The sequence below is a fragment of the Myxocyprinus asiaticus genome, chromosome 25, assembly GCF_019703515.2.
Source record: "Myxocyprinus asiaticus isolate MX2 ecotype Aquarium Trade chromosome 25, UBuf_Myxa_2, whole genome shotgun sequence".
In the NCBI taxonomy this organism is placed as follows: domain Eukaryota; kingdom Metazoa; phylum Chordata; class Actinopteri; order Cypriniformes; family Catostomidae; genus Myxocyprinus; species Myxocyprinus asiaticus.
The window spans coordinates 20,414,223-20,436,893 of NC_059368.1; the positions used below are offsets into that span (position 1 = coordinate 20,414,223).

General features: G+C 38.9%; 1 protein-coding gene across 1 annotated transcript in view; it reads left to right on the forward strand.

Annotated features, from left to right (window-relative positions):
• Nucleotides 1-10,669: 10,669 nt before the first annotated feature.
• LOC127416140 (proline-rich membrane anchor 1-like) overlaps nt 10,670-22,671 on the forward strand; it is a 41,640-nt gene continuing 29,638 nt past the window's right edge. Inside the window, exons 1-2 of the mRNA XM_051655303.1 lie at nt 10,670-11,463; nt 12,749-12,899. Coding sequence (XP_051511263.1) covers nt 11,371-11,463; nt 12,749-12,899 — 244 coding nt within the window. The 5' untranslated portion in view covers nt 10,670-11,370. The remainder of the gene's footprint in view (nt 11,464-12,748; nt 12,900-22,671) is intronic.

The window sequence follows — 22,671 nt, forward strand, 5'->3', positions numbered from 1 at the left end:
GAGGATATGGAGAATCGGAATAACGTCCATATTGTTGGAATTCCTGAAGCCGAAGAAGGTTGGGATATGGTGAAATTCCTGGACGAGATCTTTCTGAGTCTGCTCAACATAACAGGCCATAAGCTGGAAATCGAGCGAGCTCACAGGGTTCTGGCTCGGCGATCCGCGATCCGATAAAGATCTCATGTTACACGGGGCGAGGAATAAAGGAATGCTTTCTTGGAAAAACCACAGCATTTTCTTGTTGCCAGACTTTGCGAATTCGACAAGAGAGAAACGTGATCGATTCAAGGAATACAAGAAACTCTTACATCAATGGAAGGTCGCTTTTGCACTGATGTTCCCGGCCAAATTGAGAATAGATGCTAAGGATGGCCATAAAACATTCACATGCCCACAGCAAGCATTGTCCTTCATAAAGTCAATGGAGTAAGTTATTTTGTGGTACTTACATTGCAGCCAAGTGGACCGACTCACTGAACATTCACTTGACTGTCCGAGGAACTGAGCCACCTTTTTGTTTCTTTTTGTGCTGGTTCCGCCTAGCGGCTGGAGTTTTTATAGATGATCTTTTGTTGTGTAATTCTGTCTCACAAAATTTGTATAAAACACTGGACTTGAGCATTCTGATGGCAAAGTTGTCACAGTGGCTCTCGTAGGCGTACATGGACTGTTTGAGTTTAGAGGTGTGGATGCCAGTTGGTGCTGTCTTGCGCGGGGTTAATGCGCACATTTTTCTTTTTTCTGTTTGTTTGGTTTGGGGGGAAGTTCGGGATTTGATTGTTGCTCTAATGTTGGAATGTGGTCTTTAAAATTTTCTTTTTGACACACAATCTATTTTTTTTTTATATGTCAAAATGTAAAATGTTAATATGAGTGGATTGTCTCTCTCCACGTGGAATGTGAATGGGTTGGGGAACCCCATAAAAAGAAGGAAGGTTATTGCCCTTCTTAAGTGTAAGAAATATGATATAGTGTTTTTTCAAGAAACACATCTTTCCCAGCAGGAAGCTGAAAAATTTGGGAAGATATGGAGTGGACATGTTTTCTTTAGTGCTGGTTCAATTAAGAGCAGGGGAGTCATTACACTGATAAGTAAGCATCTACAATTCAAATGTCTCAAACAGATTAAAGATAAATTAGGAAGAATCATTATTGTTTTAGCAGACATTCAGGGGCAAAGTCTTATTTTGGTGAATATTTATGGACCTAATGTTGATGATCAGGGCTTTTTTATAGATCTTGAAGGGATGTTGTAAGCTGCTGGCACCCCTCATGATATAATACTGGGAGGAGACTTTAATCTTTTGATGGACTCGGTCCTTTTGGCTAGATATATAAAACAGAGAGAGTCTTTTTCTGTCATTCCCTCAGTGAATTCTGCTGGTGGTGATATATTTACCATGGCCATTGATATTAATAATGCTTTTAAAGAATTCTATCTTGATCTCTATAGTTCCACGTCTTTGTCTACTGATGAAGATATTAGAAACTTTGTGGAACCATTAGAACTTACTAAACTGACCACTGAGTGGTCAGTGGTGAATGATCAAACCCTGGTCGCTGCCATCTCACTTGGCGCCGAGAAGGCGTTTGATATGGTAGAATGGGGTTATCTTGTTAAGAGTAAAATATACGGGTTCAGGAATACTTTTATTGGATGGAAAAAGTTACTTTATAGACACCCGGTAGCGGCGGTACAGACAGAGTTGCCCTCTTTCCCCATTATTGTTCTGTCTTGCCCTGGAACCATTAGCAACCGCGAAAAGAAAGGAGGATGATCAGCCGGGAGCCTTCCAGTGGCCCAAACAGGGCATTAAGTATTTGGGCATTTTATTCCCAGAAAATCTGTGTGATTTAGTTAGTCAGTTTTGCCCCTTTAATAAAAAGGTTTTCGAGCGATGTGGACAGGTGAGCTTCATTACATTTATCTATGACAGGGATGTTGTTGAGGGTTTCATGTGTTTTTCTTTTCTTTGTTGTCTATATGAATCAATAAAAAATGTTAATCAACTGACCTGGAATGAAAAAAGATCACACATCTCTGACCTGGAAAGACAGCAACCATCACAGTTTACATAGCTAAGGAAAGAGTTAATAACAGTTATTAGTTATAAACCTCCTTACATTCTACCAAGAATAATGTTATAGCGTAATGCTTCAGGGCAAAATGAATCTGTGAGTACAGACTGCACAAAGCACACAGATCTTTATGCTGATAAATACCTGATGATTGCATAATAGACACAAAAGTAATTTTTGACACAAAAGTAATTATGTTATATTGTTTACCTTGAACATTTTTGGATATTGTTTTGGAATTGCATTCGTTTAGACAGGTAAATAAAGGTAGACATTTGCTACTTTGTGGCTTTACAGTAAAAAAGGGATATATAAACCATGTCATAGTGCTTTATTGCATGTGTGTGTTGCTCTTTAAAGCTGACCTATGGATCTGTTCAGTATGTGGCTCTAGCAGGGTGGACCAAGTGCACACAAGTTTACACCATTACTGTATTTAGGTTATAGTTTTTGTTTTAAGTCATGAGGTGTCAATGATCCTGTCAAAGATGCCATTTTTCAGTCAAGCATTTCATTACTGAGTAAAAGTAAAGGCTCTGTAATTTGCATGTCAGTTCAACTCAGAACACCTACAGTTCGTGCCTCAGTAAGATCTAATTTATGAGCTACTATAGTGCTTAGTACTTATTACTATAACAAGACCAAGGCCTTACTGTGTTTAGAAAACTCTTAGACTCAGTGGTTGCACATGATGGAGATCAAAAAGCCACTTGGGAAAAGGTAAAGGTAAAGATACGGAGGGATGCAATGCCTCTTTACAGTATGATAATGCTAAAAGCTCTCACAGATCTTGTGTTCTGTTATCTGTAAAGTGCCCATTATCTCTCTTTTGCAGTAGTGGGTGAAGCATTCTTTAACAATGGCACTTAATGCTGTTCTCAGCTTAGATTTAAAAGCTGATGTATGTTACTTTTTCTGTTAAAATACTTTCTCCTATCACAGCTTAATATGCAGAGATAATGATTAGTAAGTCTTTCATGGGTACATTTTCTCGAAAACTGTAAGCACTCTCTTTCTGTGGTGCTTTGAAAATTTCTCGCTTTGTTTGGAGCATCCCGCTTAGACCCGCCCCAGCAACATTACTCAACCAATGGAATTAATTGGGGGTGAGACTATCTCTTTTTTTTTACCAACGAAACTTTGTTTAGAAAACAAAGTTTATTTTTGCAATTCCGTTTGGTGGCTCTAGTGGTGCAGGAATGACATATTTCCGCTTTAAAGGGATAGTTCACCCAAAAATGAAAATTTACGCATCCCCCTGGCATCCCAGTTGTGTCTTTCTTTCTTCTGCAGAACACAAATTAAGATTGTTAGATGAATATTTCAGCTCTGTAGGTCCATACAATGCAAGTGAACAGATGCCAAAAATGTGAAGCTCCAAAACCTACATAAAGGGAGTATAAAAATAATCCATATGACTCCAGTGGTTAAATCCATGTGACACGATATGATAGGTGTGGGTGAGAAACAGGTCAATATTGGGGTCAGTTTTTACCATAAATTCTCCTCCCTGCCCAGTAGGGGGTGATATGCATGAAGAATGTGAATCACCAAAAACAGAAGAAGGAGAATGTGAAAGTGAAGTGGAGATTGACTGAGCAGGGATTACATTTAGAGTAAATTTAGAGTAAAAAAGGACTTAAATATTGATCACCCACACCTATCATTTCACTTCAGAAGATATGGATTTAACCACCAGAGTCGTCTGGAGTACTTCTATGTTGCCCCTATGTGGATTTTGGAGCTTCAAAATGTTGGCACCCATTTACTTGCATTTTATGGACCTACAGAGCTGAGAAATTATTCCAGAAATCTTTGTGTTCAGCAGAAGAAAGAAAGTCATACACATCTGGGATGGTATGAGGGTTTGTAAAAGATGAGAGAATTTTCATTTTTGGGTGGACTATCCCTTTAAATTGACAGATGAACTGGCTCATGAAACGAGGTAAAAAAAAATTAAAACATTAATCACACTGGAAATATACTGTGGCTATGCCTATTGGAAATGTACAATTTTCTGATTTGTTTTAATTACAGAGTAAATATACAGTAAATTGATTTATGTATACTACTGGGTGCAGCATATGATGTTTAAATCATCATTTTTACAGTCATTTTATGGTTTTAGGGTTTGTTGACATTACATCGTCATGGCAACGAAGTTGTAAAATTGCCTATAACTTTACACAAAAAAGATTAGTAAGTGATTTTATCACACTAAAATCATGTTTACATGCATATTGTTTATGTCTTGTGGCTATACATTTGATAAAAGTGAGTAAAGGTGCAGTAGGTAAGATTCAGAAACCCTTGTTATTAATGACACCTGTGGCCGTTAAGTGAACTGCAACCTGTTGCTCGTGCTCACGCTTGTGCACACACTCCATAGGGACGCGAGCAAGCGAGCATCGGCCAAAACAATGACGTAACAAACAAAGAGACTGAACGTGATCCACCGGCATCATGCTGACAGATGAGGTAGCATAAATAAAATTACACAGTTATGATTGTTTTACTACAAACTTTGAGATTAAACTAAAACTACTTATCAGCTAACATAGCATACTGATCCACACATACAGCTACATACTACCGAACTCTACCAGACAGTTTACTGTTGCACTGCACTGTTATGGTCCACTATTGTATGTTTTGTATGTCATATGTTGTACTACGATCAAGAAACCAGCGTATTTGCTTAAATTTATCCTGTATACCTGACTTTTAGTATAAAGAGAAGATCGTTGATATTATTTGAAAGTTATGAAGCAAGGTAGCTTGCAATTCGTCAGCGTTAGCAGGTAAGATCAAGTTAACTAAAATTACACAGATCAAACCTTATGGCACTATATTTCACATGCTTTGCATTTATGTATCCCAAAACCGAACGAAGATCCCTCCAGGAATTAAATGCCCTGCTGATGTTCACTCTAGTTTTCGCTCAACCACGATCACGTTCCCGCTTAGCCAGATGGGATTCAGTAGATAAATGTTTTGTTTTTTTGTTTTTTTGGCTTACTCAGAATTTGTGTAGGAGTCGGTGTTGTGCTGGGAGTCAGACGTTTGCTGGATTCCATCTATAAGATAACGTTATCTAGTGTTGCAGTTTTTCGTCGCTGTTGAATAGCGGAAGAGAAGCACTGAGTCAAGGCTCTTGTGAGCACGCATAAACGTCACATCCTTTGGATTTCCCCGGCAAAACCGACCCGCTCCCTTCGCGTGAAAATAGTCTACAGGCTTTAATAGGCAACCTAGGAAGTCCAGGAAGGACTCATTTTTTAAGTTGCGTTACAAGCCGTTCACACATTGGCAAAAAAAAAAGGCGAATATTACATGAAAATTGTTACATACTACACCTTTAACATTCAAAAATTGCCCCTCATTCACTTCCATTGTAACTGCCTCATTGGAAACCAGATTTTTGCTTCTGTTAAAGAAAAGGAGGACAAGTCAAAATAAATTTTTGTGATAATTAACATTATGCCACAAATGCTGTCGATTGAGCTTAACTTGTACTGAACCCGGAATATTCCTTTAACATGTCACAGATCATTAGAAGATGTGCAAGGTCCATAACCACAGAGCAGCTTTACAGAAATATCTTGTTCTTGTAAGCAGCTAAAACATTTTGAGATGAACTGTCAATATAAAGGTGAAGTGTGCAATTTGTCTGCCAATAGTGTGATGCAAATGAAATTGCAACAGTGTTTTCAAACAGGTTTCTTGTACAGGCCCCCTGTCTTGCATTGGTTGGAGAAACAGATAGTCCAACCCCAAATGGGACAATGTTGTTATGTTGTGCTGGTTTTTAGCAGAATAGAGTCAGTGTTTATACTTTTCAGAGAAAAAAATCAACCTACAAATGGCTATAGTTGACTTTGCACCTTATTGACTCTCACCATTTAACCTTTAAAATACTTGAGCAGAAAAGAGCAATTCTGCCAGAATTGCAGTACATGTTGTTGCACAGGAGAACAAATAATTGGTTTCCCCGTTACAGTATCACAGCATAGACTTTTGGATAGACATGCTCTGTAGCGATTTACCTCAGGGATTGGATGAGCTTGCAAAGGCTTTTGGCAGTGTTAGTCTTGTCCTGTCAGAAAGTGCAGTGTGCTCCCTGAGTGCTGAGGGATACCTTGTTGGATTTGCTTCTCTGCAGCTGGCCACTCAGGCTCTTCCACTCCAGATCGATTTACTGTTGAGATACAGGCCTTAAATCACAGCGCCATGGCTGTGCTGACTCAACTCCACTCCACTCCTTGACTTGGGGTGGAAAAAAATTCTGCAAGAAATGAACGGCTGTCATAACATCATCTATCATCACCCGCTCCCTCCATCTCAGGACATAACATACCCATGCTCCCCCCACCCAGGACTTGTGCAAGGTTGGCCCTGTGCTTCGGCTGCATTATATCCAAGTGCTCTCCTCAGGCTTTGATAGAGCATTACATCATTGAGAGCGGAGAGACAGTGTGAGCAAAATCTAATGTTTTGCAACATGTTATTAGAGCTGACACTGAGTTATGCAGTGGTAGGGAACTCTCATCTGAAAGACAAGCATTATAGGTATATGTTAGGATTTATAATGTTTTAATCTAAAAGGTCACAATCTTTTCCTTACCAAGCTATTTGTTCTTATACATGTATCACTGGGCTTATGTCATGAAATATTGAACATTGTTATAAATACAAATGACCAATTTATATATAAATATATATATTCAACAAGCACAAACCGTTTTTAAAACCATGTCATATTTTGGTGTTCCTTAACCTGGAGTCAACAAAAGGGCTAAGTACAACATACAATAAAATTAAAAGTTTTGGAGAGCTACAGTAGAATTATGTTGATAACAAGTATTAAAACAAGTATTGAGGAACCTGGAACAGTAGACCAGAGTAATTACTGTAATCCTGTGATTGAGGAGATACACTCAATAAAAATAGTCGATTTCTCAAAAAATATTTTTGATTTGTGAGATTCATAGCTAGTCTAGTTAACATACATACAATTCTGAACAGCCATGGATGTTGGAATTCACAACGCATGAGCAATGATGTCTTTGTATGGTACATGGACATCACCAAGTGCGCTTATCATCAATAGTGTTTTCAAGCACACTTTTGAATTGCCTAATTTCTCACTGAAATAAGTCACATGAATACATGTAGTGTTTCTGCATGAGTGACCAATTCAATTTAGAAATGGAGATAATTGCAAATGTACTTATTATGAATGACTGTAGAATTGCAAGATGTTCCTCATTTTAATTACTTTTCTGAAAATGGATGGAACTGCTTCCATCTTCTCTCAGAATTGAACACTATTTTTGTCCTCCATGACAAAAGCCATTTTAACCATTTATCTTTAATCATTATCACTGTCATTGTGAAAGTCAGTTTCTTTGATTAAACATACTGTGAGTATAATCTCACTCACTCAATAATCCTCATCTAAGCAGAATTTAACTACAAATAAATCAGTAAATAAATAAAAATAAAAACAGTTAAACCACAAATTATTAGACTAACACAAACCAGATGTGTTAAGCCATAAATAACTTTTGTATACTATATATTTGTCAAAGAATATTTGTCAAAAACCTACGAAAGGCACAATAAAACTATGATCTGTGAACAGAAAAATTAGTTAAATAATTAGTATATCAAATACATAGTATATTGGGCCCTTTTGTCTTTAAGCTACAAACATGTTTGTTCACAATAATTTTGGATTGTGTTGTGCTATTTTATTTATTTATTTATTTATTTATTTATTTATTGAGTACATCCTGAAAACCTTTCTAACTTCTTGAGTAATTCCCAGAGGTCTCTTTGATTAAAATGACACTACTGACATCATGTCGACTGAGAGGATTCAGGTGGTCTACAAAACTACTTTATTACTGTAAATCTGGCACTAACCTGAGACCCCAAGAAGGTTTTTAAGGTGCAAGGTTCTCCCAAACCTTATTGCATCTACCAGTACCTAGTGCAGTCAGTTTGATTCACAATTCCTTTCCATCTTCAGCAGAAATAGCCCAGAATAGTTGGAGGGTCTCTTTCGGTGAGCAAATAAAGAATTCAAGGCAGGGAGATAAGGCACAAAAATCAAAAAGACCAAGAGGAAGGAAAAGAGGCAGTGTATGCTCATCTTGATTGAACATGGGCCTAATGGCCTGGACTCAATTGGATGAACAATCAGACAGATCTACCTTAACGTACACAGAGACATCAATCTCCATTTTAACTGGATTATAGCACCCTTTAAGGTTGGTCAGTAGGCAGGGGAGAGTACTGCTGCAGACCAAGCCCAGTTTCCTGGCATCTGGCTGTAGAATCAGCTATTGTCTGTATACACCCCTCCCAGTTCTGCTACCCCTCGTCCTATTTCTAATCTACTCTGCAGTATACGCTATGTCTCAACTAATGAAAGGGCATTAACTTGGACTAGAGCCTATCACTAAAACCAAGCACTTACTTTGAATCTGATTGACTACATTTGTCCAGCACTCAGGAGAACGTGTGCACTGTATGGTGACTGCATCTCAAATAGCATTGCATTGATCTATGTATATCTTTTAAGAAAAGTATACCAGGGAGGTAGTCTTTAATATAAAGTATTGACTCATAACAAAATAAAATTACTGTGAGTGTGCCTCTTTCAGATTATTTGATAAAGCTGTGTTTAAACTGAGGTTACACTTAGCAATCCTGGCATTTACCAAGTGAACAAATCAAAATATCTGCAAGTTCGAATTTAAGAGCCAATGAATGATCACTGTGATTAAACAGAAGCAACACATTGGAGACACAGTGACTGAGGTGTTGGCCATAAAGCAAGACCTATAAATTAAGATTCGATTTATTTTGGGTAGAATGTATTGCTTTGGTGATTTAGAGGAGCAACCTCAATTAGAATGATTACATCAGAGGGCACCTCGGTCTATTAAATTGGAAGAAGGAGGGGGTTTTAGTGCAAAAGTGAAGCCAACACCACACAGAAAGAGGTTTAGAAAGAGGTGGAAGAATTATCTACATTATCAATCATATTTCAACTGACATAGAATCTTACAAATAAAATAAAAAAAGCAAAAACAACATAATTGAAGGTAATGCATTTTGATCCTATATTCCTTCTAACTGTATCCTTGCTAGGCATGTTCATGGGAAGCTTTCGTATGGAGCACTGAGCAGGGGTTTGAAGTTAACTTAAAGGGATAGTTCACCCAAAAATGAAAATTATCTCATCATTTACTCACCCTCATGCCATCCCAGATGTGTATGACTTTCTTTCTTTTGCAGAACAAAAATGAAGATTTTTAGAAGAATATTTCTGCTATGTAGGTCCATACAATACAAGTGAATGGGTACCAAAATTCTGAAGCTCATAAAAAGAAATAAAGGCAGCATAAAAGTAATCCATATGACTCCAGTGGTTAAATCCATATCTTTAGAAGTGATATGATAAGTGTGGTTGTGTAACAGATCAATATTTAAGTAAATTCTCCTCCCTTCCTAGTAGGTAGCGATATGCAGAAAGAATGCGAATTGCCATAAACAAAAGAAGAAGAATGTTGAAGTGAACGTGGAGATTGATAGTAAAAAAGGACTTAAATATTGATCTGTTTTTCACCCACACCTAAAAATTTCACTTCTGAAGACATGGATTTAACCACTGGAGTCTTATGGATTACTTTCATGCTGCCTTTATGTGCTTTTGGAGCTTAATTTGTGTTTAGCAGAAGAAGGAAAGTCATACACATCTGTGATGGCATGAGGGTGCGTAAATGATGAGAGAATTTTCAATTTTGGGTGAACTGTTCCTTTAACACTGAAAAACTAAAATGATACTATACAGGGCATGTAGAGGGCCCTTACATAAATGGACAGAAATGTTCAAATGGCATATGTTATATTGAAGGCATGGTCTAATAATTTAAGCAGAAAACCTATGGTTATGTAATACTGTATTTGACGGCACAGATTTAAGCTCTGCTCTGGACTAAACTGCAGTTTTTGCACAAATACTACATTTGGCTTTTGTCATATTATATCGAATCCATAAGAAAACATCCTCATATTTGTATTTCATCTCAACCAAAAAACTATATTCAGGCACAAGTCTAACTGAAATTTAAATGTTTATAGGCTGGCACATGTACCACCTCCTTAAAACTTTGCTGCAAATTCAGACATTGGACCTGTACTTCAACACTTTCACTGGCAATTACACTTCATTTTATTTGGTTTATGTTTATAGACTGTAGTTTAATAGGATCCATTATTTAAGCCTCTTAATTAATGTTCTCACTGTTCATCCCAAATCCCATTTAGTGGTAATAAATACACAGAGATGTCCTTTCATAATAACACGCAAGCCAAAATTAAAATTCTGCCATCTAAACAAAAGCTCCGGATGGCAAAACTGCCCCCCTCCCCCCGACTCTCTCTCGCTCGCTCGCTCGCTCGCTCTCTCTCTCTCTCTCTCTCTCTCTCTCTCTCTCTCTCTCTCTCTCTCTCTCTCTCTCTCTCTACTGTGTCTACTCTGCAGAGTACATCCAACTCGCCCAGACTACATGCACCGTGTCTGACGCGGTGACCTATCCAATCGTAACCCTAAGGGTCCTCGTTAACTACAGTATCCCCGACATCTCTTTTTCTCAACAGTCTGTTCGGAAGCGATTTAAAACGTGAGATTCCGTCGGCAATGTAAATGGCTAGCACATTAACAGAGCGTAATCTTTGCGCGCATCTCTCACTGGAAGGCTTCACGTCAGGTGCTGCTGTAGAAGTGATGAAGAGGTGAATCCCCAGTCTACAGTTTTGGACCTGCTCGTGCACCGGTGCTCGAACGATTAACCGACTGAACGCATGTGTGCTGACAGTAACTTCTGTACCGAATGACTGACATCATCTCAGCATGATGTCTGGCGAGAAATGAATCTTGATTCAGCGCTTGACACCCGCAGAATCGTGTGTCAGTCTCCGCGCGCTGGAGAACTTTGCCTCGCAACTCTTGAGACCGCGCCGCGCGGAGGATCAACAACTTTCCTCATAAACAGCGCTCGTGTCCGCTTCCGTATGTCGTTTCAAACCCTTCCATGTCACCAGTTATTATCGCTCTAATCGGACGAGAATGTTTCAGAGACCATATCTGCTCAAACTCGAGAAAAACATCGCTGGAAAGCCTTGAGGAGCGGATTAAATTGCTGATAATAAATGACTTTTCTGCGTCTCAATCTCGCGTCCTCGCCAGGTGGACTGTGAAGAGACAGAAGAGGAATGTTTATCCGAAATTTATTGCCGCTCAGTTTGGGGGTTTTGCCGTTTTTGTTTAGTCACTGTTTTCTCGCAGTATTTCTTCCATTATTGCAGGTAAGTTAGACTGAGGAGCAGCTGAGTCGTTGATGATAATTCATAATCAGGTACATTAACAGACCGTGGCGATAGTGGAAGTGCACGTGCATAACAGTCACCATCTGTTTCTCTGATGCGCTGATGTGGAAATCACATTGAGCGACTATCTTTAGCATCAGAGCCACCAATGTATTTCTATATCCCTTTGTGTACACTGAAAACATCTTATTTAATTCAAGTCAAAAATCAACCTGAATACATTAGGTTGCACCAACAAAACCCATTTTAAAGGTTAGATCAGGGAGAAATAGCTCCTTAAGGTGACAGTGGCAGATTACAGTGTGCATTTTGTACGCTCAGCGAGTCACTGTCAGATCCCATTGTCATTTTGGAATGCACAACTACATAGATCACATCATTAAGGGCATACACATGCAGTCTAAATTTAAAGGCTTAAAACATTTAATCACTCATACAATCTATTTAGACTTTGAGAATAATTCAAATACTTCACATTAATGCAAGTATAATGTATAGTATCTGTAAACAAACATATCAAATGCAGGTCCACATGGTCAAACTACTTCAGAAAAGGGCATATTAGAAAAATGGTTAAAAGTACTATAACTGTGGACAGTAGTATTTTGGCATTACACATCCAGTAGTAGTTTTTCTTAATAGTGCATACTGCATGTGTACGCACTATTGACAGACTCATTTTCTATTTTAAATAGCAGCCGGTGCACCCCTCCACTCAGTTCCAGCACTAGTTAAAGTTGTTGTTATTAAATCATTTTCTGTAGACGTGGCAGTGGGTCTTGTACTACTGTCCCCGTTGACAACAGAGCTCACAAGACTAGCACAAGTGTTTACTGGATGGCCTATTAGGGGGAGGCAGTGTCAGGGTTCACCCCTCGTTACTCCCACTCCTCTGGGGATGTGAGGATCTTCGGTGTGGGTGGGTGCTCTCTTTGAGAGACCTCAGCCTCCACACACCCTTCATTCTCCACTTTAGTAGGAGGGAGCTCCCATTCGCCAGTGTGCGGAGAGAAAAAAGAGAGTGCGTGTGTTTATAATGTTTTTTATTTTCCCTTCATTGTAAATTCTAAGGGCTATTAGTAAAAATCTCCTTTCACTGCTCATCACCAGCATCTTACCATGGCAGTTTTGCTGTACTATACATAACAATGGAACATGTGTACTTTTGAATATTTTTGATTGCTCATATAGGACAAAGAATGAAAGCCACAGCTGAAAGAAAAAAAAAACACTAACCCAACTTGTGTTCACCTTTTTACACTAGTTTGCAAAAGGGGAGCTCCAGAAGTCATGCTCCCGACCCACAGTGGCACCGTTGGGAGGGAGCTGCCAGTTGCCATGCCAGTGTAGGCCCTACCCACCGTTACCACCTCCACCCCCTCCTCCACCACCCCCAAGGCTCTTGGCTCCAACTGGTGAGTATTGCTACCCCTTTGCTCATGTTAGGACTGCTGTTAGGATTGCAGGGTACTTAACACTGGACCATTGTTTAAGAATATAATACTGTGTAACAATTCCCAAAGATGGCAAAGGAGGAAGCTGGGACCAGCTTGACCAACATGAAGACATTTAATAAACACTTTTCAGTGTGTAACAAAACAAAAACATGCACTGCTTTTCAGCCAGATACGTCTGAAAATAAAAAGACACACACAAACAGGCTTCATGCATCTCTCTCCCCCATCTGTTGCTGTCTCCTCTCCTTAAATACTCCCGCCACCCCTCACTGGAATGCAAGACCGGTGTGGCATACAGGTGGACCTCATTCACCACTTATCTTCCCGGCCTCACTCTGCCCAGACGCTGCTCCGCCCCGCCCTTCTCGCCACATACTGATTATGACCGCAGAGAATGTTTGGAATGAAAGAGCACAGTTTGTGCTCATACTGTAAGCATTTTTCTGCATCCCCTCAGATAATGGTTAAAATAGAAAAAAACACAAAAAAAACAATTTGTTTATTTACATTTCTGTGCATCAGAGAATGTTTAAATTCACGTTCATGTACCTTTCTCAGCATCACACATAAATCTTGCAATCTAGGATTTTCACATGCAAGTATGTTTTTATCTCTGTCTTAAAGGAATAGTTCACCCAAAAATGATCATTTTCTCATCATTTGCACACCCTCATGCCCTCCCAGATGTGTGACATTCTTTCTTCTTTTGAACACAAACAATGGTTTTCAGAAGAATATTTCAGCTTTGTATGTCCATTCAATGCAAGTGAATGGTGGCCAGAACTTTGAAGCTCCAAAAAGCACATAAAAGCAGCATAAAAGCAATCCATACTACTCCAATGGTTTAATCCATGTCTTCAGAAGTGATATGATTGGTGTAGGTGAGAAACAGATCAATATTTAAGTTCTTTTTACCATAAATTCTCCTCCCCGCCCAGTAGGTGCCGAAATGCACAAAGAATGTAAATCGGCATAAACAAAAGAAGAAGAATGTAAAAAAGGAATACTGATCTGTTTCTCACGCACACTTATCAGTTCTCTTCTGAAGACATGGATTTAACCACTGAAGTCTTTGTGTGCGGTCACCATTCACTTGCATTGTAAGGATATGCAGGTCTGAAATATTCTTCTAAAAATCCTTGTTTGTGTTCAGCAGAAGAAAGAAAGTCATACATATCTGGGATGGCATGAGGGTGAGTAAATGATACGAGAACTTTCATTTTTGGGTGAACTGTTCCTTTAAAGCTGCAAGATGTAAGATTTCTTTTTTTTTTTTTTTTGGTTACAATTAACAAAAGTCCATTATTGAGTGAGTCTTAACCTGATTCTCTATAGAAAGCATACAATAATTATTTTTATTTTGATCTGTTGGGACAAATTTGGTGTGAAATTGCAGGCTTACGTAATTCGTCCTTGCGTGTTTACGTCATGTCGGTAAGCTCAAAACCGGCTACTGTCTGTCGCATCAGGCGCATGTGTTGGCTTGGGAAGCAATTGTTGTTCAATCAACCGCAGTTCTGGACTACAGTGGGATGACAGTATTCTCAGGATGGATGTTTAATTGTTAACTGAATGCCAAAGTTGTTTACATGCTAAAATGCTTGGATATGTTTTCTGGTAGGGTTGTTGAAGCTTATATTGGTTGTCATGCTTTATAGGAGTCGAACATCACTCAAGGATCTTGAAATCATCCCGATGTGTTAAATAGATTTCATTTTCCAGTGGAGTTGCTCTGTAACATGATTACTAACATACATTAGTTCTGAGTATTTATTATAACATTGCCGCAGTTTAGAGATGAGTGTGTGTGTGTGTGTTGTCTCTAAATGTGTGTGCCGCTGTTTCCTCATTTTACCCCAGTCACAGAAATGTACATTTGTTATCACTTTTCATTCACTGCCCTTTTAGCAGATATTCCGTTTAAACACAGAAGACAATTAAAAACTGCATCTAAAAACTGCTATAGGTACAAGGTGGTTCTCCGTGAATGTATGCTTATCTCAAGTGGTTTAAAATGTACCGATTTCATAGCACAGGAATGTTTATTTTTATTAATTTGTTTAGCATGTAACCATCTCTCTATTATAATTTTACTTCCAAAAAAAAAAAAAAAAAGGATTAAAGAAACTGATTATTATTGTAATTGTAATATTGCATATTTCTGCAGATTATTTTCAATTAAGTACATTAAATCACCATCATTACTGAATCCTCGTGTTGTGTTTTCATATTACAGTCTTATTGTTTGCAGTGTACAGACCTACTATTGTAGTATTACGGTTCACGTGCATTGCCACTGTGGCTGTAGAATGTAATATATAAAATAATCGTCTTCAGTTGAACTCATAATAGCCGTTTTACGAGTTTCACATCTTGTACATTACAAACATTAATGTGAAGTGGATAAAACACTTGAAAATTCATATGAAAAAATATAAATTCTAGTGTATTTATCTTCCTTAAAGCAAGTTATATCTCGGTTATAAATGTTTAAGCGAACAACACTATAACATGAAAATAGCACGTCATGACTCTGGCTCTGCTGGTGAAATTCTTCGAATGATCACAGAGAAAGCAGGTAACCTAAACCTTGAGATTCATCCGCCAGTAGAGCACTGCCAAATCACAATTCACGTAAAATGTTCTTCTGCAAATTGCTTTCAATTTTATGCTTCAACCACTAGAGGGACAAAAGTTAGATAGCAACCCGATCTCAAGAAAATTCATACATATTTTACGAGTTGGCTATTTTGTACGATTTCGTTCCTATGAATTTGTATGATTTCATCACATGCAAATGCCCGGATGTGTAATGCAGATGTAAGCATGAGTTCTGCGCGCGCGGTGTCAAGGTCATGTTTATTAATATAATGCCCTTACCCAAAACCCCTTATCTAAACCTAACCGATCAGTAGAGTGTGTAAACATGACAGGAAGCTGTTGTGTGTGACAGAATCAAGTAATTGTCATGTATTAGATGAAAACGATGTCCAGCGACGTTATTGGCTGTAGTGAAGGTCGTACGATATCATATGAATTAGCCACATTTAGAAAAGTCGTATGAATCCTTAAGATTTCGCTCTGAGAGTGTGTTGTAGAGGGCTGGATTGGTAATCTGGCATACCGGGCATTTTCGGACTGGCCATCGGGAGAACCGGGCGGGCCGGTGTGCCGGCCCCGAAACGGGCCGAATGGGCCACGATAAGCCGAGGTGCCGCATTATGCAGAACGGGCCACAAAACGGCGCGGCGATATGCCGAAGGGGGCAGCGATATGCAGAAAAGTGTAGCTTTAAGTTGTCCTGTCCCCTAAATGAATGAATTGGCTTTGGCCGCACACTTTCCCAAAAAGAACGGTGTGTTTATAAAGTTCATTTAATCAGATTTTGTTGCTGTCGTGTCGAAGGTAGCTTATAAACAGTTTAATAGATTGCCTCTTCTCTGAAACAATTTTCTTTTCCCGAAACCTCTCATTTTGAGTAATGAACATGGTCGTAAAGTACGCTGCTGTTTGCAATTGACACAAATTTCAATCTGGTTCATTACAGGAGGTGGAAACTTTAGATTTGTCATCAGGGGTCCCTGTCAAGAACGAAGGAAAGCCAGATCAATGAGGCTTCATCTTTGAAAGGGTTGTGAAATCAATCTGCCTGTGTACAATTTTAGCCTTCTACTTTAGGTCATGTACCCTTACAACAACAGCAAGCTCTTGAGAAAGGCGTTTTATGACATATACATTAGTGTTTCTACCTGCCTCATGCATAGATGCTTGCTACATTTACAGAAATCAGTCAGTCAGAATCAATCATTACCACGAAAGGCCAGACACATATTAGTTTTATAACATCCTGGCTATTGATTAGGTTGTGCTTTTAGTCTGTGACATGAAATGCTTGAGGGCTAGATACAACATAGCTATTAACAGCTGTGTTAGTGCAGAGGATTTAAGAAAAGGGGATCTTGATAAGTAGTCAATTGAAGGCAGACGACAGGCTTTGCCTTTAGGGGCAAAATGGCTTTAACATTAGCTTATTAAAAATATTAATGAGGAAGTTGTGGTTAATGAGGACCCCCACACCTGTCTGTATTAAATGAGTGATAAAAGATTTAAATTGAGAAATGTATTAGTAGTTTTAAGGAAAGCCATTTAAAGAGGGCCTGATTGCAATAAAAAGCACTGCAGCCCTAAAACTAATAGTCAGATTAAAACTAAGTTTTACGTTGGCTGAATATTTGAATTTCAATTGCATGAATGTTCCAAGTCACTTGATAAGCTTTCCCCCTGGATGAACATGATCAAAAGATTAAGCTTGCTGATATAAATAAAGCTACAAGATGTGGTTTAAGGGCCTGTTTGTCACACATCCTCCCATCCACATCCTCCTTATCCACAATGGACAATGTTGTATTTATCTGTATTGCAATGAAAGTCTTCAATACCATATTGGAACAGACACACACATTTTGATTGAACCCTTAATATCACCAAAGTGTACACATTTGTATCGCAAGATTAGTCTGAATCTATTTTTAGCAGAACTGCTGAGGACGTAGATGAGGGGAAGTAGATTACATGGAATTGCTCCTGGGCTCTATGAACACTCTCTTTTAAGCCCAAAAAAGGGCATGCGTGGCAGTCAGAATACACAGCTAACTCATCTAACTTCACAGAGGTGCTCTAGAGACACTAGGCTTGCCTTTGTGACAAATCACAGTAACCTAAAAGCCCCAGAAGCCCTTCTTCCCGGGGTTTTTCCTTTAGCTGCAAAGAATACTGTATTAATTTTACAGTGCTTACCCGTGTGTCACTAAGTTGCTGTAAGCACAGGCCATAGAAGCAAAGGGCAAATTGCTGCTGGAGTGTCTGTAGCCTACTTGATATTAATAGGCCATAAACAGAATAGTATTTTTAGATGACTGTTAATTCAATTCCTTTATATATCATAAGATTAAAGCTTTGTTTTGACTGTCAAATCATGAAAATTCACTAATTACAAACCTATTCTGAATTTAGTGAGAAAGATTCAATTGTTTGATGGCTAATTGTTTTGTTGAACGTAATGTTATTTCTTGAAATCTAGGCAGAAAGTTAATGCCTAAAAACAACAGCATAACACACTGAGCTTTGAAATGGCAAGTACTTTTCTACTCATGTTAGCTGTTCTCCCTTGGGGCCTGTCGACTTGACTCCCCCTCCTGACAATCAAAGTAAGGGAAAGAAAAAGCAAAACTAATGTCTCTCTGTCCAGAGGGCTGATTTGTCTTGCAAGTGTATCGGCCTGTTTATGCTAATTCAAAGCATGTCAACATTAAATATGTGTTTCAGCATCTTAGGAAGTAATTAAGTATAGCTAAATCAAAAACACATTGTGACACAAATACAATGCAAATAAAGTGAATTTGTCTCTTCGTAACTTCCCATAGGTAACCAGGCAACACCACGGCAGGTGACGGCTAATGCAAACACATATTTCTGATATATCAGGAAATGTTTTTGGTTGGATGCTGTTATCTTCAGAGCTGTGACTGATTGCATAAAATGTTCCCTCTTATCACATTTCCAAATTATTCAAATATGTGCAAGTAGGATAGCTTGCCATAGGGAAAATTGCTGTGTCAGAAGTGTAAAGTTCCTGCACCGCGAGAAGGCAACCAATGGCTCTGCCTCTGTGAAGTGCTACATTATATAATGCTGTAAGAGAATTAGTGCATGGTTGAGGATCACACAGTTTAATACTGGCACAAATAACTCAGCTCAAATGTTAATGACCATGCAATGCTCTTCATCCACAGCTAGTGCTTTGTTTTGCAGTTGCTCAGTAGATATTTTATTCCTCAGTGAATGTGTTGAATTTGCAGATGTAATATGTTTATATGTAATGGGAGCTAGCTGGTATGTGATAGCTGTGTGGTATGTGTAAACCTCACTCCCCTGGCCTCAAGAGGCACACAAGCGACTAGCCCAAGAGACTGTAGCCGTTAGCCTCCTCATTAGCGCGCCTGCCTCCCATGCTAGCATACGCCAGTTCGAATCCTGCTCGGAGAGTGTCAAGCAGGACCGGTTGCATAAACAATGATGCCCAAGATGTGGAAGTGGTCATGCTGGCTGCAGTTTACATCAATCCCTTTTGGCTCTGTGATAATCCTCAGTTTATATTACAAATGAAAAATAAGCAAGTTTGTGACATTTACCCATTAATTCTTGTGTTCAAAACATTTAGATTTCCTTGCTTCCCCTGAAGCACACAAGATGGTCTTTGGAACATTCTCAAATTATGCTGGGATAAATTGGATCATCGGGTTTTGCGGAAATCAAACCAGCGGAGTCCATATCAGCTTAAATACTGTTTTCATTAAAGCATACCAAATAAAAATAAAAAATAATAACATTTTCATTCAACTTTTAACTCAAATTGTATAGCTGGTAATATAATTTGTAATGAAAAATGTATTAGATGCATTTTCAAAGGCCTTTAGACTCTGTATATGTTTTAGGATTTTTAGTGGACAGCTTGCGAGCCTGGCTCTAGACGACTTGGTTTCCATCCGACTATTTTTATGCAAATTTTAAATTTGCGCTAAAGAAAACCTGAATGTAAATTCTTGATATGTGCTTAAACTCTCAAAATTTGTTTAAAAAGTTCTGCGCTAGGCAGAGGTACATTTTCTGCAGTTTTGCATAAGTCAAAATGCTCATTAAGGTGATGGAAACAGATTATTTGCAAAGCAATGACATGTTTTTGACCATCTGTGCACGTATTACAGGTGTGCGATAGCTTGATGTGACTGGCCTAACAGTTGGCACACAGTTCTTCAAACAAAGCCATTGGCATTCGGAAGTGTTGAACCCACAACTGGTCATTAAAGTGGGTCCTCACAATCCTGCTGGCAATGTATGGGCATAGCAGCCATTTCAGCCCTCATTCCATTAGATATTACACACATTCTGTGGTGACTTCTGGCAGCATTCTATAAAACAATGTACAGTTGCTCCAATACAGCAAATACAACTCTCCCCCAATTCAGCAGCTCCTTCAAGACAATGTGAATGATGCAGTGGATGGAAATGCCCTATGATTCACATTTCCTTTAGTCTAATTTTTAGAAATGCACTTAAAAATATGAAACATTTGAATGGAAACCCAGCCAGACACACTTTCACTGAGGACAACTTTTAGATTTTGACAGACTCATTTTGTCCTTGTCTGTTTTCTTTTTTAGGTATCAAAACTTTGTTGCCATCTGCTTACTGTGGTTGTTCTCTGATCTTTTCATACAGTGGATCTTTCCAAAAACTAAAGTGAATACCTTCCTTCATACCCACAAAAGCATAACACCAGTTTGAGAGTTTGTGCACTGATAACTGGACCATAGCACAGAAGGATGAGGGGTGTAACACCCACCCCAGATTTCGCTGACTGTGAAATTGGGAAACTCACCTGACATAAAGTTGATTTTTTTGATGAATCAGGAGCGTTTCACCTCTACATATAGACTCGCACACTGATAAATTCACCTTCCTCTCTGTCCAGTGTGTTGTCCAAACTATTTGCTAATGTTACATGGATTGATACCCCATGATCTAGTTTATCTTATTTGAGAGGACATTAGTAATTGATGAGCATTAGCAGATTGACAGTTGTTGGCTGTAAGCCATTAGATTGCTCTGTGCACACGAGTGTTAGCTAAGCTGACATTGCCAATAAATTTCAGACACTCAAGTAGTCTTAGCTCGGAGGAGAGGCCACAAAGCACTTCTTTATGTACTGCTGATTAATGCTTTCCAGTTTAGGTCAATTTCATACTAGGGAGGCTCATCATAACTCTCATGACACAGTGGTTTAGTTTTCAAGTTTTATTTGTTGTGTTTCACTGTCCACACTTGAGAATATTTTTTGAAAATGTAATTAGGGTGGAAAGAGGTCGTAATGACCAAAGTGTTTAATAAACTAAAAAAAATGCTATTTGGGATGGGCACATACATTTGCAGGTAAATCTAGCCACTGCCCTGGTTACTTTCTTTGCACATTCAGAATAAGGATTGCATTTTCTTGTGTAACAGTTGGCATAATGCTTTTCGCCACCTGTGTGAATATGTTTACCTCAGGATGCCTGGATGCACATGTTTGAAGATTGGTTGTGTTTCAGGGATATTTTATTCTGGGTGTGGCACACGTAACAAATTGCATTGCTTATATCCAATTTGTAAGACTTGCTCATATCCACTCCATAATAAATGGCACGAGACCGCCGAATATACATAATTTGAAATCTGCCATCTTTGCTCATGGACATGGACACTCTGTTCTGCATCAAGGTTCTTTTGAGCCAATCACTTGAGCCGTTAATCCTATGTGACTAATTAGTCTAGAGCCACAGGAAAATGATACATGACAATGCTGATTGGCTGGTGGCACCACAAGAAGATGCCAAAGCCCTTTGCTAGCAGCTATCCTGGGACCATTTCAAAATTCTATACGTACTACTGAAAATCTGAATTGTGAATTTCAGATCATATTACTATTATGATGCAGTAGCCTTAAGGGACATTCACACCAAACACATCTTTGCACCCATTTGCGCTGTTTTTTAATTGTTTTTCTATGTAAACATGCAAAAGACAAACATCTTTGTTGTACTGCATCCCACTGTTTTCAGCATCTTGCACAGGGGTGGCGTGTTTTTAGATGTGATGTCAATATAACATTTTTTAAAAAAGCATATCGAGACACCTGCATTCAGTTCCATTTGTTGCACCGTGTTTAGCTTTTTTAGCACAAGAATGAATGCTGGCTGATCATTGATATTTCAGACTAGTGAGTATATTTGCATAATTGCAAGAATAGATGGCACTTCTGAAGTCGGTTATATCTCTTTCTAGCTTTTGCTCTCTGTTGTGCATCTAGCCCAGTGCCAGTGGCAAATGTCAGGAGTCACGGTCTGGCTCTACCATGCCCCCTCAGCTGAACGGGCAGGACATGCTAGCTTTAATTAAAGAGGGCTTTAGGATGTGTGCCAGAGACTTTTCAGAGTCATCTTCATCGATCACCATCACTGTCTCATCTAGCTCTCCACACCTCCACAGCTCTTGAATCATTGTTGTACTCTCTTTTTTATTTTTTTTATATTTTACCAATCATCATCATTGGAAGATGGAGTTATGTTTTTCCTGTTGAGTATGACTAACAAGGTAGGCTGGGGAAAGCAGCAGTGCCTGCAGACTCTGCTCTTACCTTTGCTTGGATGCACTTTGGAGTGTGGATCAGCCACCCACAGGGGTGGAGGCCCACAATTACTCCCAGCCTCTTGTAGACTTTCCCATTCTGGAGAGAAATAGAGCAGAGGTCCTCCCTACCTGCACTTGTGATCAAATACTAGAGGTCTGCAGCTCAGATGACAGGGGATAAATTGCAAAAAGTGTAGTTACTGACAGGGTCAGAGATTTACCAGGGCTCAGGGTGAAAGTGGCACAGAAAATGTCAGACAAACCGATATTTAAAGGGTTTGTTCACCCAAATGAAAAACATTTTGACACCATTTACTCACCATTATGTCATTCCAAACCTGTGTAACTTTTTTCTTCTTCCGTGGAACACAGAAGGAGATGTTAGGCAGTATGTTAGCCTCAATCACCATTCATTTTCATTTAAATCTTTTTTCCAAATAATAAAAGTGAATGGTGACTGCAGGCTATCTTTGCGGAGGGTAGTTCTTTGCTTCCACATTGTGCA